Source organism: Lynx rufus, unplaced genomic scaffold, assembly GCF_022079265.1.
Source record: "Lynx rufus isolate CCGP_SWC_20201006 ecotype Redwood Valley unplaced genomic scaffold, mLynRuf1.p SCAF_2, whole genome shotgun sequence".
Taxonomy (NCBI): Eukaryota; Metazoa; Chordata; class Mammalia; order Carnivora; family Felidae; genus Lynx; species Lynx rufus.
In genome coordinates this window covers 90,365,098-90,392,871 of record NW_025814834.1, presented here as the reverse complement: position 1 = coordinate 90,392,871, position 27,774 = coordinate 90,365,098, and the positions used below count along the sequence as shown (strand labels likewise).

General features: G+C 33.7%; 1 protein-coding gene across 1 annotated transcript in view; it reads right to left on the bottom strand.

Annotated features, from left to right (window-relative positions):
- Positions 1-27,774, bottom strand: part of LRP1B (LDL receptor related protein 1B) — a 1,918,909-nt gene that overhangs the window by 67,492 nt on the left and 1,823,643 nt on the right. The window contains exons 80-84 of the mRNA XM_047084146.1: positions 25,597-25,713; positions 23,565-23,738; positions 21,800-21,925; positions 16,653-16,817; positions 2,201-2,362 (exon numbers count right to left, since the gene is read on the bottom strand). Of these exons, the coding sequence (XP_046940102.1) occupies positions 2,201-2,362; positions 16,653-16,817; positions 21,800-21,925; positions 23,565-23,738; positions 25,597-25,713 (744 nt within the window). The remainder of the gene's footprint in view (positions 1-2,200; positions 2,363-16,652; positions 16,818-21,799; positions 21,926-23,564; positions 23,739-25,596; positions 25,714-27,774) is intronic.

Sequence of the window (27,774 nt, the reverse complement as noted above, 5' to 3'; positions counted from 1 at the left end):
AGTTTTGATGAAGGCAGTGGGGATGGAGCTAGTGAGAAGCGTTCAAATTCTGGGTATGTCTTACAGGAAAAAAAAAGTGAGAAAGAAACTGAGGTGTAAACAAAGAGAGCAATCAAGAATGAATCCAAAATAGATGATGGATTAAGATGATTAAGGAGTACACTTATGGTGATGAGCACTGGGTGATGGATGGGATTGTTGAATTACTATATTGTACAACTGAAACTAATATGACACGGTACATTAACTAAACTGGAATTAAAATATATATAAAAATCTTTAAAAAGTTAATATAGTGGGTTAGATTAAATTAAAAAAAAATGAATCCAAGATTTTTGCACCTGAATCATGTTTCCTTTTATAGACATAGGGAAAACTGTGATAGAAGTAAGTTTGAGTAAGAAAATCAAGTTAATTTAGAGCCAGCTCAAAGTGTCCAATAGATACTTAGGTATAAAAATCTGGAATTCAGGAGATAAGTTTAGCCAGAGATATACATTTGGAATCATTTGTATCTGGACGATATTAAAAATCATACAATTAGTTGAAATTCTCCAGGTAGTAGGTCTCAATTTTGGTCACATATGTGACACATGTGGAAAACTTTAAATGATATTGCAGCCTAACAGAATCAGAATCTTTGGAGGTGATGTTTGGGAAAGTGTATTTTTAAAACTGTTTATGAAAGTGTTTCTTTGAGTCACAGGCTCAAGGAATGAGTGTTTTTGAGAAAAAAAGGAGGCATAAGTACAGTCATCAGCTGCTCCAATGTTTAAAGGTCAGAGAGATGAGGAGGAACCAGCCAAAGACGGTGAAAAGAAGCAGCCAGGAAAATGGGAGTGGAAACAAGAGAGTGGCAAATGTAAAGAAATGGCCATTTTTTAACTAGGGAGTGATTAACTGCTGAATGTGGGGTAAGATAAGAATTGATATTTGGCCATTGGATATGAGAACATGGATGACAATAAAATAAATTAACTTGTCTGATGAAAGATATTTCAGCAAAATAGCGAAGATAAAAACCTGACAGAGGTGAGGTCAAAAGAAAAATAGGGAACTGTAGCATATAACAACTCATTAGAATAATGCTTCTATTTTGGATAGTAATGAGGGTAAAAAAAAATAAGCAGGGAAATAAAGTTGTGGGTAGAATGAGATGTGGGCACAAGGCAAGGTTGTTCAAGGAAGAGCTAGGGAGAGAGGAATATACTGATAAAAAGGGGACAGTTGTAAGAGATGTGTCTATGAGTAGCTAAAAGGGATTTAATGTATGAGTGGATAGCATAGCATTAGACGTAGCATGGGGTTCCTGCTCATAAGACAGAGTACATGGATATAAGATAAAGTAGTTTGAGGGATGTGATGGTGAGAGCTTGTGGTAGTTCTCTCTAGATAGATTCTATTTTGATCAATGAAATAGAAAGCAAATTCCTGGAGTGCCTGGGTGGCTCTTTCAGTCTGACTCTTGATTTCAGCTCAGGTCATGATCTCACAGTCAGAGATCCAGTCCTACATCAGGCTGGGCATGGAGTCTGCTTAAGATTCTCTCTCCCTCTCTCTTTGCCCCTCCCCCACTTCACAGGCATAAGCACATTCTCTTTCTCTCTGAAAAAATAAATATTTTTTTAAAAAAGATATTAAGTTCCTGAACTGAGGATAAACTTGGGGAGCAGGTATTGGAAGTTTGAGGAGAAAGATGAAGATTTGACATAGACATCTAGGAGAGTTGATACATTAGCAAAATACTAGAAGCCATAGTAAGTGCCCATTTGAAATTAGTGATAAAATATCAGGTGAGACCAGTCTGTATGATTACATGTTCTTCTTCCATTGCATCCAGCAGTGGGACACCAGTTCAGAACAGACGGAGAATTGGATTTAACCATGGTTACAATTTTCTAGGAAAGTGTAATAGAAGGGGAAGAAGGAAAAAGGAAATTGAGGGTATATACAAGGGGACGATTACAGTGATGGTTTATGGAGCCTAAGGTAGGGAAGGAAGAAACAGAATCTTTAAAATGAGAAGGATGAGAAACAATGTAAATAATTGTTGAGAGTTGGGGTGATGGAGGGAGTGACCCTGAAAAATAGGGGGTTGTTGAAATTGAGAGGAGGGAGGGAAAATAGAGATAAGAAAGTTACTTAATGTAAACATGAAAGCATGCTATCAGACTGTGTTGTGGGAGTCACTCTCACTTACAGTACTGGCATCTGTCTCCGGTGTGCTCAGGCTGGCAGTGGCAGGAGGGCTGGTTGCCGGCAGTGACACTGCAGGCTCCTCCATTTTGACAGAAATCCTCACAGACGGTCTTCCCGCAGTTTGGTCCAGTGAACCCCAGTGCACAGCTGCAGGTGGGTCTTCCTGTTGGAAAAGAAAACATAACAAAAAGGAAATTATTTGACTGAAATTGTTTTCATGGAATCCTCACTAGGTAAGAAACAGGAAGCCAGGATTCCGTTCAAGGTTTGTCCACTAATTCATCTGTGAATTTAGGCAATAACATGACCTCTGTGGGTGTCAATGTTCCCATGTTTCAATAGAGCCCAGCATAGAAGATAAGTCAGGTTCACCTCAGGTAAAACAACCAGGGTGCATTTTATGATTAATTACACATTTATACAGGTATAGTATGTTCTGAAGTACTTGTGTTATTCTTTATACTTTTCTCATCATGTCCATTTTGCTTTTTAAATTATTTTTGATACAGTTTGTATTAGCTATTAGAATATAAAATGGAAACAATCCTATTTCTCAGTATTCAATCATCATGTACTACCACTGGTAAGGCATGAGCTTAGATTTATAAATAAATATTTTTAAAAGTTTAAAGTGGGCATGCCTTCTATAATATTTATGTAATTAGTAATTTTAGTTGATGTCAATATACATACTGTATTTAGTATATAAGCACTTATTAAGTCCTATTTTATTTCATTTTGATATTTTATTCATGGGAAAGTACTGTTACTTGCAGTCTGGAAAGATGATTTAAAGCCTAATGTTAACAGCACACAGGAGCAAATCTAATGGACCATCTATGGATATTTTTATTTGCTCTGTAAGAACGAACTTCAGAAGAAAAGGTGAACGATCCTTTAAGGTGTTTGGAACATAACACAGTTAACTGTTATATCAGGAATGAGTCTCTCTAACTGCTTTCATCAAGGACGAAGTGGAAAATGGAGGACAGAAATAGCTCTGTAGGAGAGATTAAGGAAAACAAAATGAAATAATGGCTCTCATTTGTAATGGGCAAAGAATGAAGTTGAGAGGTTGTGCAAATGTAAAGAAATAACATGAAAGGGAATAAAAAGAAATTCAGGTATAGATCTGAATTAACTAGGACTCAGAAATGTCAGTTGACTAGTATTAGAGACTATCCAACCATCTCCTCTCTCACCTTTGTAGACATGAGGCATAATTAGAATGGTCATAAAAATGTATGAGATAAGGCTTAAGACTTGAACTGTGAAAATGATATAAGTTTTCTCTATTGCCATAGATTCTACATTCTACGTTTTTTTTTTTGAAAAGCATTCGTAAGTGAATAAAATGTCTCTAAAATAAAATGCGCCCTCCTTTCCAAGAGAATAAATAAATCAAGCTTCCACAATTTATTTATTTTGCTTTGAAAGTGCTCCATATACTTAAACATGCTTGAAGCTACTGCTTCTCAATGAAGAAAGTTATATACATTTTTATGGTGAGTAGAATTGCTTTAAAAGTTATTTATAAATGTGATTAGTTTGGTGGCAGATAAACGCCTATTAATAGGTTGAGAAACAAGGTAAATTGTATGTACATTGAAAGCTGAGTAATATCATGTTTACCATTCCCAGAAAATGGCTTTAAAACTTTTGGGTAAATATTTTTCTTATAATGGTAGTGAATTTTCTAGTTGATACTTACATATAGACAAAATTTCTTCATGGGAACAATAATGGATAAAAAAATAGACACAACAAGAGAATGAATAGTGCTTGAAGATGAAGAGGACAGAGAATTGTTGGAACAGTTACTAAGGAAAATGAAAGCCCTGAACAAAAGAAGTAATTTCTCTTCATCAGTAAGAACCAGTGAATGCCTTACAGAGAAACAGAACATATAAACAGGAACACAAATTAACATGAACTAAAGGTGAAACAAACAGCACAGAAAATATAGGAGCAATCAAAACGCATAGAACAATCAGAAAAAAGGGTCCTATGATGGTAGGACTTAAACACTGTAGATTTATGTTTTTCTACATTATTTTTTAGTTTTTTTTAAATTAAGAGTGAAGAACATTAAAATAATAGGAGTTTAAAGGAAACAAATGCAACCCACTATGGCACTTGAAAACTTCTCTGTCCCAGTCACTGAGAGAATGACATCATGCTTTCATGTCAACTAGGGCAGTGGTCAGGTTCCCTAAACCCTCTTCCCTGGCATATGCCTCAAATCATTTAGATTCTGGTTGAATTATTTTGAAAAGGCTCTTCTTTTCCTTTAAAAAGAAGATTTCTTTTTGACAAGAGAAATCTTCATATTCAGGGGAACACCAACAACTTGAAACTGTGTTGATAACAGCAGATCTTTTGATTGCTGATGGGAAACGAACTTTCTGTCACAGAATTTTATAATGGGCTCCATCTAATATACTCATGAATCTCTCTGTGTGCATCCTAACAAGTTGCATTGGATTCATTTATAGAGATTTTTTTAGGTAGCTCAACTTGATTTTGGCATTTGAAAAGGCAACAGTGCCGTTACAATGACTAAGGTATAGATTTACAGCAGTGATGCATCCAGGGAGCTTGGGAGTTGACAGCCTACAAGGGTAGTGTAATCAAACAAAGCATCAATTAACCTGAGGAAGGAAGGGGAGGTTCAGTTTGTTGGCTCTAATCTGTCTGGTTTCTATAGCATTCAGGGCTTAAAAGTGTGGGTTGTCAGACTGCCTGGATATACACTATCTGTGCCAATTACTGGTTGTGGGACCATGGGCGTCACTTCTCATTTCCCCTATGCAAAAATGGGGATAATAATAGTACCTTTCTCATAGGGTTGCTGTGTAGAATCAGAGAAAATAAATGAGGTTATACATGCAAAGCATTTCTAAAAGTTCTAGCCACATAGAAAGTACTCAGTGACACTTTAGTTCTAATTGTTTATTACTGTTGTTGTTTCTACTGAATGAGATTCACCATATAGAAGTATGACTTTGGAACGGTGTCCTAAAAAAAAACACTGTAACATTCTAAGAAAATCTTTTGGAAAACTGTCTTAAATTACACATTTTATCTCCATTATCTATTTAAGACAAAGTTAAATTTGAATTTGTATGGCAGCGATGGGATAAAGCAGAAATTCTCCATCAACCTCACTCTTAGACTCCAACATTTTCAAACTTTCTCTCTTTACTTTCTCAACATGCTTCGTTGTTTCAGAAGAGAAGCCAGACCTTTCAATATGTATGTATTGCTCACATAAATGAATTCTGATTCCCTAGCAGAAAGAAAGGTTTAGGAATCGAGATGTTAATGTGTGGTGTTGTCTTTACTGTATATTTATGTCCTCTTGCAAAGCTTATCTCTGATCTCTTAATCACTGAATCCACTGATTTCTTTTTAATCATCCTTCTCAAATGTTCTCCATAATTTTACACATTTTATTTTTGAAATTTATTTTTTTTTATTTTTTATTACACATCTACTCTTAAAATTTCTATCTCTGCTTGGTTTCTAAAATACTGCTATTGTTGATTTCTCTTTTTCTGTAACTGTCCTTTTCACTTGCCTTTATGTTTTCTCATTCTGGGTCTTAAAATATGTTCTTCCAAACTTCTTTTTGGTGATACAATACAATTTCATGGCTTCAATATTTGTCTCTCTATCTGAATGCTTCAGGCTCATTTTTCTGACTCTAGGCTCATTGTCCTTTCTAAATGACAGACCTTCATTCTCAGTCTTTGTCGTATGTCTCGAGCATGTCTCTGGATGCTCAGTAGGACCCACAGGGGAGAAAATTCTTCTCACAAACATTGTTCTGGTAGCATAGGTTCTGTAGATTTCTGTAGACTAGGTTCTCTCAGTGCTAGGTCTGCTCCATACTCAAGTTCAACATGACACGATATGTTAGTAAAGTGCCTTACTAGCTGTATACAATAAATGGAGCTTAGTTTATTTGCTCCATTAATTTATTATTAATTTATCTGCTATTCATAAATAAATGGGAACTGGTTGCATATATTCTCTAAAATGTTCCAGCAAATTTTCATGCAACAAGGTAAATAAATAATAAACTGTTCAAATTTAACTGGATAACCAATAGTAACTAATGTTAAATACAGTGAAAATATAACTGAAGGCATTAAATACCTATAATCAATAATAAATATTATTAAGGAATACTCATTGACACAACTAAAGATTGGATTGCTCACAAGAAAAATGGAAATGTGTTAGATTTTAGCAAAGTTCTTTAAACTTCACTGGCCTTGCAAGACCCTTCCATACCAAAACTAGTCTCAGTAAAGATGATTGATTCAGAAATAGTTCATAAGAATAATTAACAGAAACTAAATAAATTTGGTACAAAGTTAAATTATTTGTTAGTTTGTTTTTTGGTATTAGGCAGACCTGGAAATCAAATCCTATTAGATATTTATTAATTGTGTATTTTTGGAAAACTTAGCTTTCCTCACTAGATCTAATTTTGCATCTCATTCTGTAAACTGGTGATAGTAATGCCTACTATGTGCTGGTAAACCACATGGCACAATGTCTGCCATACAGCAAGTATTCAATTAGTAGCGGTGGTATCATTATTACTACCATTAGTATTAATATTATTGTTAACATATATTAATTATTCATATATTATTATTCATATTATTATTATTACTACTCTTAGTAGTAGTGGTGGTATTGGTATTAATATTACTATTATTGTTAAATAAATTATCAACAAAGGTTATTATTTAAATTCAACTGAGTACATATTCCTTTATTAAAAAACTACATATGGAATCCCCATACACATTATTTTCCATATGTATTCTTTTGAAAATAACATGCCCATTACCCAACCTATATATCAGTTCAAAATAATGTTTTAAAGTATTTAACAAAAACTGAATCTTTTCTATTATATAGGCAACCACATGATATCACAATGATTTATCATTATTCCTTGTTAAACGAGCATTAACTTTATAGGATTTGGGTATAGTTTATCTCTGGATAAATGGGCCTATTTGACTATACGTTACTTTTAGTTATATAGTCATAGCCAGCCTCTTTCTCTGATATGGGCAGACAGTATTGCTTATTGTCATTGATAATAGGTAATGTCTTTGAGCACTGACTCTGGAATAATCTAGTTTCTTGGATTCTAGTTTTCTTAACCACTCTAGCTCACATCTGAAAAATGCCACAATGTAGACATTACAGAGTGATAAGCATTAAATAAGGTAATACATCTAGGAAATTTGCCACAGTTCTTGGCATTTATGAAGCATTCAAAATGTAGTAGTCACTAGAATAAAGTTAACATTATGTCTGCAAATTTTCTAAAATATTACAATTACTGAATATATATTCCATATAGAAATCGCTATTTGATTGCTAATAATTTTAGAGTAAAATTTGCTGTGTAGCTTTGAGTCAAATAATATATGAATAAATATCAATAAAGATGCTCAAAAGCATATATTTGTATCTGAATATCATAAAGGTGATCTGTTGGGGGCACCTGGGTTGCTCAGTCAGTTAAGCTCCTGACTTCAGCTCAGGTCATGATCTCGCGGTTCATGAGTTCGAGTCCTGCATCAGGCTCTGGGCTGACCGCTCAGAGCCTGGAGCCTACTTTGGATTCTGTGTCTCCCTCTCTCTTTGCCCATTGCCCTGCTCACAGTCTGTCTCTCTCTGTTTCTCAAAAATGAATAAACATTAAAAAAAAAGGTGATCTGTTGGCATTTTTCAGTAACTTGATGTAATACTGGTGTCTGTCTTTAAAAGCTAGATGTATTTAATAAACAGTTTTTAAGCTGATTATAAAGATGCTACTCATCAGTGCAATTTAATCAATATTGTATGACTTTAAGCAGGCAAAATTACTTCTCTGCTCAATATTGGACAAATAAATCATTACCCTTTTTTTTCATATACACATAATGCTTGAAAATGTGTGGTTGATTACCATGAAGAAATGCTAGCAAAAGTAATTACATGTGAGCTTCCTATGAGACAGTGACAGCGTTTATTATTTCTGAGAGGTAGATACCTGCTAGTGAGCATCATTAGTCAGTTCTCTTTCTAAGCAATTTATTTGAATTCATACTCATTTGTCAGTGTGAACCTTGCCTCTTATACTGTTTGATTTGGTACTGGTTGAGTAAGTCTGGTGCTTGTAAATTTTTATCCCTGGTTGTAATGTTTTCTACCTACTGGTCTTCTATGTATATAGTCACTGTTTAGTTCAAATAGTCTGATAAACACATTGAGTCTAAGTAATAGCATTTAATTGACATTTAAACTGCAGAACATATTTACAAATGTTTACATTTAATATTCTATGAAAATACTCTCTAAAAGTTACATACTCTTGGGGTACCTGGGTGGCTCAATCAGTTAAGCATCTGACTCTTGATTTCAGCTTAGGTCATGATCTCACACTTGTGAGACTGAGCCCTGAGTCAGGCTCTGTGCTGAGTGTGGAGCCTGCTTGGGATCCTCTCTCCCCCTCTCTCCTTGCCTCTCCCCTACTCATTTTCTCTCTCTCTCTCTCTCCCTGTCTCTCAAAATAAATAAATAAACATTAAAAAAAATAAAAGTTACATGCTCTTTACTCACAATATCTTTAGTATTTGAACAAAACCCACATTCTTGTTCTTTTATATAGGATAAAAATAGTAAGTTGAGAAATAAGTCACTACAGCATTATTTAGTTGGATACCAGATTGCTATCAGAAAGTTCTTCTCCTGACCTCTTACCCCCAAGACTACTCTGCTTTGTGAAATCTGTCTTCACTTCTGACTTAGATTCAATAAAAGTTTTGAATGCTTTAAAAAATTGCTACTCTTTTTGATAAAGAGATTTGACATTCTACTTTTCCACTTTATTTAATGTTTTCCTGCACCGAAAGTGAGTGCCCATTTATACATAATTTTAGTAAGTTGACTATAGCTGTCGAGTTGTCTTAAGCATCATAAAGATTACAGAGAACTATTCACCAAACCTGAAAAAGAAAAGGAAAAACTGTAGACTTTACCTAGCGCCCTCCCAGTACTACTTAATATATTCTGACATGTTTCAAATTATAGGTCACAATCTATTTATACCTCTGGAAAGTTCGTTTTCAGCCAGCTTTGTGAAAATGAAACTGAAATATTTTTGTCCTTTCTGTGAATAGAAGGAAGCCAACTCAAACCATCCGAGATTAGCTTAGAAAGTCATAAGACTGAATAGCTTAGTACTGCTCCCACCATGTGGTCCAAATGAACCAGTAACTGTGCTTCATAAAGTCAGCAGCAGAATTAGAGAGAATCTTACTTTCAGTCTCTCACAGGTTTTTTTGAGAAGGTGCAAGGACTGAGAACAGCACCCGCCACTCATAAGCAGTCTAATTAATATATATTAATTACCGTGATCGGCAATAATAATAATTATTACTTTATTACTTTCTAACAGCAATTCATGTTACTTGGGGAGCTTAGAAAATAGATACATACAGAGAAGGATCTATTTCCTTATATAGACACTTTATGTATGCATTTTTTCCATTTTGGAATCATATAGCCACTTCTTGTCCTTTTTAACTTCAAAATGCAATGTGAATTACTGGATCTTATGATGTTTCTATTTTTAATTTTTGAGGAACCTCAAAATACCATTTTCCATAGTGGTTACACTAATTTTCATTCCTACCAACAGTGCATGAGGGTTCCCTTTTCTCCATATCCTTGCTAACATTTGTTATTTCTTGGTTTTTTTTGGTACTAGCTATTCTGACTGGTGTGAGGTGGTATCTCATTGTGGTTTTGATTTGCATTTACCTGATGATTAGTGATTCAGCATTATTCATACTAGCCAATATATGGAAGTAATCTAAGTGTCTTTGGATAGATAAATAAAAATAGGATATATATGTACAATGGAAGATTATTCAGCCATGAAAAAGAATGAGATCTTGCCACTGTGATGACATGGATGGACCCAAAGGGTACTATGCTAAGTGAAATAATTCAGATAGAGAAAGAAAAATTCCATATGATCCCACTTATATATGGAATCTAAAAACCCAAACAAACATATATAAAGAGCTGACCCATAGAACAAACTGGTGGTTGCCACAGGGGAGGGGTTAGGGAATGGGCAAAATGGGTGAAGGGGAGTGGGAGGTACGGGCTACCAGTTATGGAATGAATAAGTCATGAGGATGAAAGGTACCAGCACTGGGAATATGGTCAATGATACCTTAATAGCACTGTATGGTAACAGATGGTAGATACACTTGTGATGAGCTTAGCATAACGTATAGACTTGCCAAATCACTCAATTGTACGCATGAAATTAATGTAACAGTGTGTGCCAACCATACTTCAATAAAAATACAATGCAGTACAATATGAATGTTTTCCTATATTATTATATATTCCACAATTCTGGTTTTATTTATCATATAACATTCATCTTTTAGGTATGTTTTACATACTATTTGAACTCAGGTTTCTATCTCTAATTTTACATTATAAATAACAGTATATTGAACATCTTCACTTCTAAATATTTTGTTTTTTATCATTATATAATCCTTGGGATATGTTTATAAAACTGACATTAGTTAATTACAGAACACAGAAAAATTTTAAAACTCTTGATGAGTATTTTCAAATTACCTGTGTCAAGATTTTTACCCTGAATATTTTCTTCTTATAGTGATTTGAAGATGCTGGTTTCATGTATGTGCGACTGGGATCCTGTGCTTTGTCCTCTCCAAACTCCTCCTCTCTCTTTTTCCTCTTATCTTCCTTTTTTCTATGTTTGCGTGTATGTGTGAGACTTGTCTTCTGTCATTTGCTCAGTATGCTTTCTGGTTTTTTTTTCCTACTTGATTTGTCATAGCTATGTCTCTCTATGTCACATATTTGTTAACATTATATGCACTATTTTATGTTTTCGATTTTACATTTTCAACTTAATATTCTCTTGGATTCTTAAAAAAGCAAGTAGGACCAAATATCCAGCTCTCAGCATTCCCTAAATATAAACAATATTTATGTTGAGGAAGCTAGGACATCAAGCTTAATTTAAATGAAAAGTTGCTCTCATATAAGTAAAAGTGAAAGAAAAACAAAGATGGGCAGTTAAAGGTGGGCATGTGTACCCTTTATCATGATGTTAGTTAGGTGGTTGTGTACTCCATGTCCTAGGTACAGATGTGACTTGAGACACATCAGTGTTCATGTTTTGTCACTACTCCCATGATGTTTTCAGGGTATCCAAAAGTTCCTAGCTTAACTGGGAGAGAGAACACTTGGAGAGAACACTTTTAGGGCAGCCAATATTTGATGGCAGTGCCATCATCTATGCCACCTTCATATTGGGGGCAGTGTCCTGAACAGAAAGAGCCTGACTGAATGAGAAAGGAAAGTCTCACCATCTACTTGCTTACAACTATAAAGTCCCTGCCTGTTGCAGGGAGACATAGTGAGAAGAATCTCCCCCCGCCCCACCCCCCACCGCCTTTCCTTACTCCTCTTTACTCCTGTTTTAGTTGTGGGGACAAAATCGTTCATTGCCCAAGTCCACAGATGTGGTTACAGAGAAGGCTTAAGCAGAGTTTTTGCTTCTTCTTTTCATATTCATTTAAGATATTCATTACAAATATTATCTATATAGAAAATTGTATTGTCACTCCTTTGCCTAGCCAGTCCTGCTTTTATGTATTTTCAAACTTCCCAAATTAAAAACTGCTTTCCCTTCTGCATAACTCCAAACTGTATGAGTGGGAATATTTGGCTATATTGCCCCAAATTTACAAACTCTCTTGCTCTATTACTCTAAATCAGCTGTGTAGAAAACCTCGGTTCATTTTGATATGAACACTGAAATTTAAAAATTTTTTTTTTCAACGTTTATTTTATTTTTGGGACAGAGAGAGACAGAGCATGAACGGGGGAGGGGCAGAGAGAGAGGGAGACACAGAATCAGAAACAGGCTCCAGGCTCTGAGCCATCAGCCCAGAGCCCGACGCGGGGCTCGAACTCACGGACCGCGGGATCGTGACCTGGCTGAAGTCGGACGCTTAACCGACTGCGCCACCCAGGTGCCCCTGAACACTGAAATTTTAAATAATAGACTTATAAGAGTAAGGAAAATACCAAACAGCATCAACATACCTTAGATTATAAATATTTATAAAAGTGAAGATTAATTGTAAATATATAAATATATTTAATCACATAAATACCCTCATTATATCCATGATGAGAAACATTCTTAAATTATTCTTTATTTTCTATAATAGAATGATTGAAAAATTCAATTCTTTACTCTCATTTTCATTATTTTGCTCAAGGCAAACTTTATCTTAATTTCCTCCTATGAGGTCATAGAAATGAACTACATGCACCCTTGCTGGTATAATCAATGTCAAACAATTTCATTTCATAGTACTTTTCTATATGAATATAGTTCATATATTTTATTTTTAGCTTTCTCTCTTTCAAAAAAAAAAACAACTTAAGGAATGAGGAAAAACTCATTCCTAGATGCAAAATTTTAATTATGCCTCTCAGATGTGTGCTTTTAATTAACTGGTGACATTTCCTTTGTTCAATTATTATAGTTCTGTACAACTGTCATAAACTTATAAATTTTAATTAAAGCTGCCCCAAACCCTAGTCATATAGTGTCCACATAGGAATTTGCCAAAAGGCTTAACTGTAAGTAAACCAACAATGAATAAATCCATGAATTGCCCACTGGGATTTATTTAACAAATTAACATTTGTGTGGAGATAATGAGGTTCTACAGTCTATAATAGTAAACAATGTTTTTATAAACCCATATCTTTAAAAGTAAAAAATGCTTTGTAGATGACTTATTTGGATATGATATTATTATAAATAATTAGATGCTATAAGACAATAAACTTCATGGCCATATCTCAAGCTGAATTCATATAAGGACTCATTTATATAACTAATTTGAAAAATAATTTTTTTGAACATGTTATCTATGTAAATCAAGATCTAATACTCTATCTGGGTGCAAAGATAAAATACATGTACTAAGAATACAGCAAGATCTGGACAAATGATTTGAATCAAACACTAAAAGTTGTGCTGTATCCACATGTAGTTCGGGATCCATTAACAGGACAGCAAAATCAATAGAGATTTGTCCTTGTGGATCCATTGCTGGTTGAGTAGATATTCATAGTCTGGAGTACCAAACTCTTCTTGGCTTACATATTTCTAAAGATAAATATAAGAAAATCATCTGGTTGTAACCCAGTAACTTTTATTATCTTAATGAGAAAATTAACAAATTATAAAATCTTTATACAACTCATTTGTAAAAGAAAAGCTTCTTCCCTAAAGAAAATGGTATCTGTGTTACAAAAATACAATTACAGTGTCCTAATATCCTTTTACTTCACATTAATTCAATTTTCATTTGCATATTCAGTGATGGTCCCAGTACTACAGTTTCTCCCACAACAATGGAATATACTCTACCATAAGGAGTAGCTTCTCCTAGGCAGAGTGAAAATATGTAGTAAGATCTGGTGCCTTTTTATTTCAATCAACTTGCTGAATTTTTTTTCAGAATTCTATTAAGTAGTTAGAATACCTTAATTATCAATTAGTCATAAGTTAAAAATATTTGTAGACATAAAGGCAAATTTAAAGAAATAGTAATGCTTTTACTATTAGAATGCAAATCAGAAACAGTTTGGTTCCTCTGAACTCCACTGAAAATGCTTCTTCATGTGGCTCTTTTCAGTTAGCATTATGCTAAATGCTTCAAAAAATAAAATACGCAATAGAAGCAGTGAGAATTCCCAGTAAGACAGAAATTAACTGTGTAGGGGATGTGAAGATCATATGGATTAATTTTCCATTTGACTAAATTTGCATTTATTGTAGTAGAATTAAATGTGCATAAATTGCACTCTAATAGTTGCATACTGTCTTTTAGACTGATTTTTGGAATTTACAAATTATATTTTTATTATGCATTGGGGTTAATTTTTTCCCATGGGAACATGTTTTAAATATAATAGAACTAAGTAAAACAATATGTTTTAATGTTCACTTATGCACTGTAGAAAATCCTTTTTGCAAACACAGCTATTGCATAGTTTAATAAGAATTTCAAGTATATCTTAACATGTAGTAACCTGATATTTTCAAAGCATATTATACACTGTATTACAATACCAACAAAGTAGTTATAATTTGATTATGATGCTATCAGGTGTAAGGATATAGTATATTGATATTTAATTTTTTAATTTAACCTAATTTAACTTAATTTAATTTTTTAAATTTATTTATTTTGGGAGAGAGAGCTTGTGAGTGGACTAGGGGCAGAGAGAGAGAGAGAGGAAAGAGAGAATCCCAAGCAGGCCCCACACTGTCAGCACAGGGCCCGATGCAGGGCTCAAACCCACGAACCATGAGATTATGGTCTGAGCCAAAACCAGGAGTCAGACGCTTAACTGACTGAGCCAACCAGGTCCCCCTAATTTAATTTTCGAAAGCAAATGATGTTTAGCATTAGGCAAACTGTTTAATTAAAAAAGAACATGTAAAAGAATGAAACTGGACCATTTTCTTATACCATACACAAAAGTAAACTCAAAATGGATTAAAGATCCAAAAGTGAGACATGAAACCATAAAAATCCTAGAGAAGAACACAAGTAGTACTCTATTTGTTATCAGCCACAGAAATTTCTTTCTAGATATGTGTCCTGAGGGCAGGGAAATAAAAGCAAAGATAAACTGTTGAGATTTCATCAAAATAGAAAAGCTTCTGCATATGAAGGAAACAATCAACAAAACTAAAAGGAAACCTACAGAATAGAAGAAGATATTTGCAAATGACATATCTGAGAAAGGTTAGTATCCAAAACTTATTGAAAATCAACATCCAGGGGTGCCTGGGTGGCTCAGTCAGTTAAGTATCTGACTCTAGATTTTGACTCAGGTCATGATCTCAGTTTGTGAGTTCAAGCCCCATGTCGGGCTCTGCGTTGAAAATGTGAAGCCTGCTGGGGATTCTTTCTCTCCCTCTCTCTGTCCCTCTACTGCTTGCTCTCACTCTCTCTCACAATAAATAAACATTAAGAAAAAAAAAACTTCCATATCCAAAAAATGAATAATCCAACTAAAAAATGGGCAGAACACATTCTTCCAAATAAGACATCAAGATGGACATCAGACACATGAAAACATGCTCAACATCACTGATCATCAGGAAAATACAAATCAAAATTACAATGAGATATTACCTTACACCTGTCAGAATGGCTAAAATCAATAACACAAAATATAAAGGTGTTGGTGAGGATATGGAGAAAGGGTAACCCTCTTGCACTGTTGGTGAGAATGTAAACTGGTGCAGCCACTCTGGAAAACAGTTTCTCAAAAAGTTGAATATAGAACTACCCTACAATACAGCAATTGCACTACTGGATATTTCCCCAAAGAATAGAAAATTACTAATTCAAAGGGATACATGCACCCCAATGTATTATCTACAATATTATCTACAGTATTATCTACAATAGGCAGTATTATCTACACTAGGCAAATTATGGAAACAGCCCAAATGCCCATCGACTGATGAATGGATAAAGATGTAATATACACACACAATGAAATATTACTCAGCCACAAAAATAATGAAATTTTGCCATTTGCAACAACATGGATGGAGGTAGACAGTACTATGCTAAGTGAAAAAAGTCAATCCAAGAAAGATAAATACCGTATGAGTTCACTCATATGTAGAATTTAAGAAACAAAACAAAGGAGCAAAGGGGGGGGGGAAAGAGGGAGAGGTAAATCAAGAAAAAGCTATTATCTATAAAGGACAAACTGATGGTTACCAGAGGGGAGGTGAATGGGAGGTGGAATAGGCAACGGGGATTAAGGAGGGCACTTGTTGAGATGAGCACCATGTATTATATGGAAGTGTTGAATCACTATATTGTACACCTGAATGCTAACTAACTGGAATTTTAATAAATTAAAAAAAAATCTCTACCTTGAAATATCAAAATTAAATAAAATTAAAATAAAGAAGAACAGATTTTGGAGACAAACATATAAGGCTTATAAAACTGGTGTTACTTAATCATTCTAAGCCAGCATCAGAATATCTATGAACACTGAGCCCTGATACATGGCAGGCACTCAACACATGATAATGATCAGTACCATTGCTAATTTTGTGACTAGAACTTCACTACTGAATTTAGAACAAACACTACTGATTATGGTGAATTAACAATTATATTTAACTTGTGTTTATGTATTCTTTATTAAGACATCAGGAATTATATCTGTAACATTAAATATTTTCTTTATGTTTTTCACATATAAGGAAAAATGCAAATTATTTTAATATACAGTGACATTCACATATTTACCCAGTGTTGATGGCATACAAGTTCCTCCATTTTGACAGTAGTTGCTACAGTGATTGACTTCACATCTGTCTCCTGAATAACTAGGCCAACAGTGACACCTCAAATCACCCTTCTCATTTAAAAGGCATCTTCCTCCATTTTCACAAGTCAGTTTGCATGAATCATCTGGTTATAAGAAGAAATGTACAAATTAGCATGCTATTCAATGGATGGCAGAGTAAGGACAATTTAAATAAATAAAAATTAAATATTAGGATCTACTTTTTTAAATAAAATTCTCCAAATAAATACCTCTACTATAAAAGTAGAAGAAACAAAATAGTATAAACACTACCTGAAAACAGAGACATAGATGTTAACCACTGTTGAAGGTTGAATACAAATATTGAATTAACTGTTATCCTTCAGGCGTAAAGAATTATCAATCGTTTCTTATATCTATTAAAACTTTAACAAAACAAGCTGAAACTTCCTAAAAATATAATATTTTATAAGCAATGCATTTTCTTTGTGATATAAGCAAACATGGCCTATTTTTAGGACTATTTGATATTTAAACAAACTAAAATATGTAGGATAGATTTAGAGTATATATATATATATACACACACACACACACACACACATATAATTTGTGGTCTAGAAAAACATTTAAATGAAAGTATATTCTTTGATATACATCCTTATTAACTATGTATAAACAACTTAAAACTAAAAGTCACTTAGATTTGGTAAAAGAGGTTGATAAAACAGTGTCAGAAACATTTCCATATGTAAAATTTCCATATGGAAAATGATTAGGCACCATCTGTCTACTTAATACATTTTGGTTGAGGATAAGAAAGGATAGTCATTCCCTTGGGTTGCAAAATTATTTTTAAAAATATGATGAGTCTGATTTATGATAAGAATTGGTTTGGAATAATTTTTCAGGTTATTTTTCTATGTGTGCTAACATGGCCTTGCTCCATTAGAAATACTGCTTTACTTAGGGCAGGCCATAATGCCCAATGGAACACAAATGATTGAGAATACTGTAAGAAGCATTCGGCTCTAGAATATGTCTTCTACTAGAGTCATGCCTCTTTTATAGTGAAGTAAGGTCAAATCAAAATAGCCTGTATTCCTTCTTCAAGATATATTGGCCCATACATAGTGGATGCTTTAATGTATCACTGCAATAATCATACAAGCACCGTAAAGAACCTCAGTGACTTCAAATTAAAAAAAAAGAAGATTCAAATATCATATCCATTGTCATCAATAGAGACTATTTATCAGCTGTGCTAGACAATTCTGAGACTTGCCTCATTGTAAAGCAAAGAGTTGAATATAGAGGTTGAGTTCTCAAGAAAGATCTAGAATGGAATTATAGGCTTTCTTAGTTTAAAATTCACCCAAACATTTCTAATTCATTCAGCATAAAAGATCCTAATTGGAGCTGTGAATGTAAACAGTGAAGATAAATATTTAAGGCATTATGATCACAGTTAAGATTATTATGTGGGGAGTTCATTTTCACCTGTAAATGTTCTAAGTGAACTACATAGATATTCAAAATCTAGGGGTGCCTGGGTGGCTCAGTCTGTTAAGCATCCGATTTCAGCTCAGGTCATGATCTCACAGTTCATGAGTTCAAGCCCCACTTTGGGCTCTGTGCTGACAGCTCAGAGGCTGAAGACTACTTCAGATTCTGTGTCTCCCTCTCTCTCTCTTCCCCTTCCCTGCTTACACTCTGTCTCTTTCTCTCAAAAATAAATAAACATTAAAAAATAAAAAAAAAAAAGCCGAAATCTCGACATGTTAGGACAAGTGCATTTCTACAACAGGCCTCGTAGGCAACAGAAATTTTAAAATATAACACTGTTTGATGAAATAGAAGTGGAGTTTCAAAACCTAACTGTAATAGTTTTATAATGAAAAAGAAGGCTGCTTTTGCCAATAACTAAATCACCCCTAGAAGCCAAGCTCCAGCAATTATAATCAACTATAGGAAAGAGCAGGTGAATACTTTTCCAAGAATGAGTAGCATTTGAATTTCAAATTTCTTACATGAAGATTAAAAATATTCAGTGTCTCATCATTTAACAATAGCAGCTAGAGAAAGACAAGTAATTATAAGGAGCAGAAAACTTGGCTGTATCAAATGTTAATGTCAGGAAAAAATTAATTGGCATTTATCTACACCAATCAATAATTCTGAAATCTCCTTATTTATATTCTTAACTGAGGTGGTCCAAGCTGTATGCTACCAAGACTCATATGCATAGAGGCCAATATGAATATTTTTAACACTCTGATTATTTAAAATGTAAAATTTTCTTTTAAATTACAAAATGAGCTTTTAGGAGGTACCTGGAATCATGTCTTTCAATCAGATCTGAAAGAGTAAAACTGAAATTTCTTAAAAAGTTTTAGATCTTGAATAAGTGCATAGTTAGACAAACATGCTTTCTCATTCTAAACATAAAACTATAAAATTTGGTGATGTAATATAGCGAAAAACCTGCTTAATTTTCCTACCTACTTCATGATAGATTTATCTTAGAGTGCTGTGTGCCTACTTTTTGCAAAGCATTGTGCTAGGCAATTTATATATGTCCTTTCCAGTATTTTCAGTGACTCTGGACGTGGACAATACAGGTGACATAGAGGCACTGGGGTGTGCTGTGTGACAGTTAAGAGTGTAGAATGCCTAGGTTCACCTTGGGATGACAATCAACTGAGCCTCTTCATGCTTTAGTTTCCTAATCTATAAAAATAGGGGTAATGATAATACTATCATTGGGGATCTCAGGGGAATTAAATACAATAATACACATATACTTACATGTGCTTTGCTCATAAACCTTAAAAATATTTATTATTACTACAACTAGTAGTAATATTTATTGTTAATCTAATTTTATACAGGAAAAATGGAGACTAAGGGAAGGCAGGGTCACATAAATTAGTTAAGTGATAGATCTTGGCCTAAAACAAAGCTCGACCTCAGATCTACCCCAGGCCAACCTCTTCCTGTATATTTGTTGGATTACTGGATAAATAAACGTGGATTGTTAGATAAATTATTTACACTAAGCAAAGAAGAAAAAAGGAGTGTTATGTAGAAGAGATATTAATGTCGAGTTATAAAGGGAAAACAGCAAAAATTATAGGCAACTTGACCATAAAAACAACACTGATAACATCTGAATCGATGTAAAAGTCACATTGGTGGCATTAGTAGAATACTTCTGTGCAGAATCTTAATCTCTCTCTGAGGGGTCTCTAATACAGGTAGACACAGTACATAGGGGGCACCTGTGAGATCATTGGTTAAGAGTGTATGTGGAACTAGTAAAAATGTGGCACATCTCCTCACAAGGATAGACTGATATTTAAAAAAATCTATTTCTGAGAGGTTAAAGAGAAATATGTGGTGACACATAGTTTACCTACGTGACCATGTCAGAGCAGCTAGTGAAAAATGTGCCTAATAACATTTGAAAATGTTCATGTAATTCTCTTACTTGACCATCACAGTTGAGATCACAGCTACTCTGGTTGGAAAGATAATCAATAAAAAGAAAGGGTGCATTCTAGTGCCAGTGACAGCTTCCTTTTCAAGAACTGGCACTAAAGTACTCATCCAAAATACCAATCATGATTTACAATTAGCTTTCTGTTAAGAAAGTTCTAACCTTGCCACCCACAACAGTACTTCAGACATGCTACACCCTAACTAAAATAAATGACTCACTATTTTCTTTACATGCCTTATTTTCATGACTTTTCAGTTCCTCTGTCTTAATGTTCTGATCCCTCATTCCCACTTAATCTGAATCCCATCTGTCTTTACAGACCTTGTTCTAAGGTCATATTCTACAGAAAACTGTAATCGATTCTCTAACTGGATGATCACCTGAATTCTCACAGTAGTTTTAACTCTGTCTCTTCTGTACCATGTATCTCAATTGACACAAACATCTATCTATTCATCATTTCACCTTTACATCCTCTTCAGCTTTGCATATCCAATGCTTAAAGAATATATATTAAATGAAAGAGCTGTGATAGTTTTAGACACTTACAGTATCGTAAAGGTAAAAGTCTTCCGATTGTATGTAACTCCCAGGAGACAACAACGAGAACATGATATGGGTGTAGACATGTTTACTAAGGGCAAAGGCACAATGTTTACGTGAGGAGTTCCAACAGAGAAAAATATAGCAGGTAGAAAACCCTGCTATGAAGAGATCCTAAGTGTATCTCAGTGGAAAATGTTGTGATCCTCAAGGGATTTTGGAGCCCTATATTTTTGTCTGTGTCATAAAATTTACTGAGTGTTAATTTTCTTTTCACTTAATAGCAATTTGTTTTTCCATTATGGTTAATGTCTTGATTATGAGGGAACTTAACGTCAGTTTACCTGGATAATTGAGAGACATCTCTTCAATACTATTTTGGTTTTTGATTTTTGTTATTTTATTTTTGATTTTTTGCTATTTATTACTTATAAGCATCTGAAATAATGTTTCACTTTTTAAAATGTTTGCTTTAATGTTAATGTAGCTTCTAAAATATGAGTTCTAAGACTGAATAAATCTTGTCAGTTTTGTTTCAAAATTAGTCCTTAGTTTCTAAATTAGTGTTATGTTTTGCTCATAAGCCCTCAAAATATTTATTAGTATTATTAGTAGTATGTATTGTGAATCAAATTTTACACGGAAGAGACTACAACTTCACTTCTTATCCTCAGTTTGTAAATTAGTGTTTGGTGCATGGAAGTTGTTCACCATGAATCTGATGAATGAATAAACCTTAAAATGGCTGGGTTTAACCTTATAACAAAATGGCATCCTGGGAAATATCATAATCCTCACTGGTAAAAGAGATATATAAAAGTATCTTGATTTGGCATTTGACTTCAAAGTTCTTAATCTAGTCTTAAATGTATAGCAAGTGCTCCGTGCAGCTCTGTGAATAAATGAGGAATAAATTGATAGAAAGTCATCATCAGAGAGAGTAGTTTACATAGGCATTCGAGAACCAATGATATGAAGGCAGCTATACTGATGATTGACTAATTCTGTTCAGTTTCAATAGCTGTGAAAATTTATCATACAAATTAATTCATTATTTACAGAATAATAAAGTTTACCTACCCAACAGGCTGTCATCATTGCAAGTACCATTAATCAAGTATTTTCCTTCTGGGCACACACAGGTGGCTCCAAAAGGATTCAGCAAACACAGGAAGTCACACACTAAGTCCAAGCATGGATTGGGTACTGATTAAAACAAAAGAAAACAAAAAAAATCATAACTATAAGTACAATAGGCTTCAAAAATGTAAAATTTAACAAGGTGAAAGGATGCAGTAGCAATGTTGAAAAGACATCCTATCAAATTGCTTTTGGGTGTATGTCCTTTCAATGTTACCATTCTCCTTTATACGTAAAGAGAAAGTGTTAACCAACATCCATCATTAACAGGAAATTTACCCTGATTTACATTTCTTCTCTCCCAAGAGAGAAGAAAGTATTCAAATATATGCTTTGTCACTCTTCCATCTGACGTATTTTTGGTAAAAGAGTTGCTCTGAGATACCGAAGTACAGTTTGGGTCTACGTAAAACAAATCCAGCCAACTGAAGTCTTGAGGGACCTAATCCTCATTTTAGATAGCTTCAGAACTGCTGAACAGACAGAAACAACTTCCCCCTCGTACTTACAAAGACTTATAACCCATATGTACTTGTTCAAAACACAAACAGAGGATATGACTTTTTTTTTCCTAAACACCACATTTAACATGGTTTCCTTTACATCAGGTTGGAGTTTATATGCATGTAAATGTCTGCCACATTTATTTTTGTCTAAATTTCTCACCAATTAGCATCTTCTGCAGTCATAACTTACTCCACAGCTCTCCTTAGAGGATCTGTCGTTAGAATGACTATAAAAATGGCTTTCACTCTGTTAGAACCACTACTCAAACACCTATTATACTTAGGGCAGAGTTTTATTTGTTTATGTAGTTTTTACGAAGGTGGTAATATTTGACTATGAATAAGAATCAAACAGAACTAGAGGATGATAGAGAGTGTACTCATATTAACCTTGGAACTAAATATGTCAGATCACAGGTAAAAAGCAATAAAACCTTGGATAGCATTTCAGAAAGTTCTTAGGGGGCTATGTACTATTTTAATCCTTTTCTAGAACTGATTTAGATAATTACCAATTGTTGCCTTTCCAGATAATTGTACCAAATGAGGTAAATATCTTTTTATTTGCCATAAACATTATCAACAAATCTTACACAGTTTCTTGAAGTGTAAACTCATACAAAAAGACATTATTTCAGCCACTTTTTTTTTTTCTACTTTGTTCTTCAATATATTTGGTAGTTGTGTTTGGAACATATCTTTCAAGATAATTACATCAACCATTTACCTATTCCTTTCTAGGAGGGAAAGTAACAATAAAAAAGTCACAATCAGAGAAAATATAACCCTTGAAAGCAGTACCCCTAGGATGATTTTAAAGATGGAATGTTGATGTTATGATTGTTATTGGTTATCAGTAACAAGAGTCAAAATGGCTAATGATGTATTTCACTACTTGCATGGTTTATATATAGACTCACAGGTTTTATTATGACTTTTAGAAAAATAGAAAGAAACTTTTGTTTTAAATAACCAAGTCAATTCTAATTTCAAGGAAACACAGTCCAACACAAAATAAACTTTTGTACCATTTATATCTTCACTGTGGTGATTTAAAACATTTAGTGATTTCAAAATTAAAGTTACTTAACTCTTGGGATTAAGACATTAAAAGAGTTAAAATATTTTAAAATACTGTCTTCTGAGAGTCATATGGAAAAAAATTCACCAATATCAAAAACAGTATAAAATATACTTACAGTCTAGCTGTTTATAGCGATGAGATATCAAAACACCTTTCGTTTTATCAACATCTAAAGCTAGGTACTCTACTGAACCATGGCCAAATTTTTGTACTCGAAATACACCATTTTTAGGTCCTGCTCCATATATATAATCTTCAAATATATCAATCCTATGTGGATGTAACAAGCCTAGAATTTTTAAAAGATAGAGTTATAAAAGTTGCAATGTAAATAAATGCTTGGACTTGACACCAATTTTATCTAAGATCATGTAGAAAATCTTATTACTGTGGTTTAAAAAAATTTCAGAATTATAATGTTTTTACCATTAGCTGAAAAGTTGTCATAATTAATTTCTTTGCAGAAGAATATATGAGATATTAAACACATCACTCACAACAAAAAAAACATTTCTATCATCACTTTAACCATCTGCAGCCCCACAAAGCATTTGCTGGGGGCTTACTATATGCAGAGTCATCTCTCTGTACAGTTTGCAGACAAAAGAAAAGCTACAGGCCAGCCTTATCCATTGTACACAATTAGGAAGCTCACAAAATTCTGAGTTTGTGTTCTAGATCAACTTAATGATCAAATTAGATTGCCTGAATGACAAAAAGAGAAGAAGAGAAAAAGGCATTACTATTGTTGTTTTGAAATGGGATCAAGAAAAGAACCTGGCAAATAGCAATGGTGCACATGACGAGTGTGGCTAACCATAATAGAGGCCATCATTTTTCCCATTGTAAGAAATAACTGTTACTTTAAGAGGTTTTATGAAAAGAATAATTAATCTAACTTTTGATACTGAAATTTATAACAAGCAAAATGACATTTATATTTTAATTATTATCTAGAGGCTGTAAAACATAAAATGCTTTTTTAAAAACTTCTATATGCTACTTCAATGTACTTAAGCTGAAAAGGTCAACTTTATTGTAATCAGGTGTAATATGGAATTTTTTTGTCTGTCTAGGGCTATCATAGAAAAAACACACATTAGGCAAAGGCACAATGAAAGTTCAATTTAATTATTTTTCTTTCAACTTCTCTGCTTTTGTTAAAAAAAACAAGAAGCAGAGGAGCTACATTCAGTATATGTAATATATACATATAAAAACTTCAAGTCCATATGATAAACAATTTGTGGTAAATAAGAGAAGACGTGGTGGTGGAGAAGGGAAAAATAAACCAGAAGGGAAAGAAATTAAATTCACCAGAGAGAACTGAGGTTGCCAGGCAAAGAAAGTGGGAGAAAAAAAAGAATAAAATATAGGAGGTAGTCACAGAGGCGGGAATAAGAAAGGGTACCACAAAAGAAGAGCACAGGTAGATTCTGCACTCACTGAAGGTAGAGGTAAGTTATTTTTACACACTGCTTTTCTCTTGAATGCAATAGTTGTTACAGTGATGCTTTATTATATATAATCATTCATTTTTTAAAGACATTTTATTTTAATTCTTTTTTGAGAGAGAGGGTGCAAGTGAGCAAGGGGCAGACAGAGAAAGACTCCCACAAGGGGTAGAGAGAGAGAGAGAGAGAGAAGGAGAAGTGGAGCTCCCCCTGGCTCAAGTTCACCCAAAGTGGGGCACGAGCTCACCTGATGTGGGATTCGAACATACAAACTGTGAGATCATTACCTGAGTCAAAGTCAGAGGCTTAACGATTAAGCCACCCAGGTGCCCTACAATAATTCATTTCTGCTTGCTGTCACTGCAATTTGAAATAAAAACTTGTGTTCAGAGGCACTAATGTTGATTAACTCAAGTGTTCTGCCCAGAATGTAATATCTACAGAAGGAACAGAATGACTATTTTCTGAATCTGAGAAGCAATGGACCATGTTTGTCCTAAGCTAAGTTCTTCTGGCCTGGCCTCTTTGTTCTTCTACCGGGAATAAAAGTTTTAATCCATAGTAAGAGCAACAACTTGTAAGGAAAAAGAAATTGAGGAAACTCAGAACGTAAACCTTTCATATTTATGTTTACATATCAGTACTTAATATACTCAATAATAATTAAAGACAAAACAAAAGCACTTCACAAACCTTGTTTGCTGCTGACAGAGACTACTGAATCAGAGCCATCATACAGAACACTGCCAATAACAGAAAGCTCAAGGTCAGCCCAGTATATTCGTTCACTAAAATGATCCACAGCCAGACCTACAAAATCAATACATAAGGATAAATAAACAAAAATAAATGTGAAATTATTTAAAATCATATTTCTGCTTCTTAATATATAATTATGATGGATATTTTTCTTCATATATCAAAGAAATTACCCAGTCTACATTATGGTACTGTAGAAATTAGGAAAAAAATGAATAACTAATCTTTATCTGAATTAAATGTGGATAGCTTACCTAGAATTTAATTGGCTATAGTAAAAATTTTCCTTCCTATATGAAAAGTTACCCTAAATATCCTTCATTTCCACACTTACTGGTTTCCTAATTATGGCTATTTTCTAAAAAAAACCTTTTCCATATTTTACTTTTTATCTTTTTAGTATATACAGAATTAACTAATCATTTAAACCACTTATCTAACCTTTATTTAAAATAACTCAGGGTGTGGGGCTCCTGGGTTGCTCAGTCGGTTAATCATCTGACTTTGGCTCAGGTCATGATTTGTTAGTTCAAGCCCCAGGTTGGTCCCAGGCTCAGAGCCTGGAGCCTGCTTTGAATTCTATGTCTCCCTCTCTCTCTGCCCCTGTTTCTCTCTCTCTCAAAAATAAATAAACATTAATTTTTTTAATTTAAAATAATTCAGTGTAATTAGTTATATTTTGGATATCCTCATGAAGGTATGTTTCTCAAATATAAAAGGTTCATGGGCTTAATCATAAGACATTTTCACCCATTAGGAGTTGGCCTATGGTATTGTGAGACACCTGTGCGCATACTAAAGTTTAAACTGACTAAAGATTGATGGTTATAGTAGAGAAGAATGAATGACAAATTCCGTAATTAAGGTTCTAGTTGTGCTTACACTTTTTCACTCAAATCATTAATTTTCTTTGGGACTGCTTGTCTTTATTTTTATCATCAGTATCAGTGAATAACAATCGACTAAAATAAGATGTGGTAAAAAATAATGTTTTTTCTACTTATTCAGGTTTTTGTTTTTTTATTTCATAATGTTACTGGAGTCCAGACAGTATCCTCTTGCAAAAATATCATCGACAGAATGCTTTCTGTCTTAAGTAAACTTCCTTCAATATAGAAAAGTAAGATCTATAACATATAAATTGTACAGTTAGTCTTCACTGTTGTAGATATTTAATTTTTGTGACTAGTCTGTATATATGATGTATTACACATTATAAAAACTGTACAATGAAACTAAAATGCCTTTGGCAGCTGAAAGTTAGATAGCTTTCTCAATCAGAACATTCAATAAATAACTGAGATACACTTCAATGGCAATGCAACTGAATGAAAGGTATTGTTGAATTTGTGTTAATTGGATTCCTCTGTAGACAGTCCAAGATTTAACAATCAGAGTGAAAAATAAACAAATAAACTCATGGTGAAGATAATTCAAGAATATTTTTTTAGTTGTTTGTAGATCTAGCCTGAATGTAATCAAATCAAATATAAATATTGCTTCTTGAGTATAATATAAAGATGTACTATGCCCAATCAGTCTTTAAGAAATGACTTAGCAATTAAAACAAGTGGCCCGTGTTTTACTAGTTTCTACTCGATGATTAATTTGCTATTTGGAGTCATGTTGGAAGTTATGGTTTTGCTTCTTCATGTATAACTATGGGCAACATGAACCATAAAATGACCCAGTTTCCTTCTGCCACCATTATATTTCAGAACAGTTGTCTAAGAAGGGTTGAAAAGACTTTTTTCTTTCTCTTTCACCAATGTGATACAATAAAGAAGTAGATTTTAAAAAGCTGTCCCCAAAATTGTCCTTCACTTTTGGATATTAAATTTGTTAATATCCAATTTGTTAACTGTGGGAAAGACAACAAAGGGTGTGTAATACAGTCTAATTACCAATATTATTGCTTCAGATTCAGCAGCAGTAAGACAGTTTTCAAAAGTATCATATATTGCATTGTTAGTCTAGGCTTGTCCAAGACAAACCCATCTTTATCAGCTCTGGTCACATATTGTGCTATTGGATGGAATTATATCTAGATAAAAATTATATAACAAAGCTTTCAGATGAGTGGGATTTATATTCCAAAAAATCCACAAATCG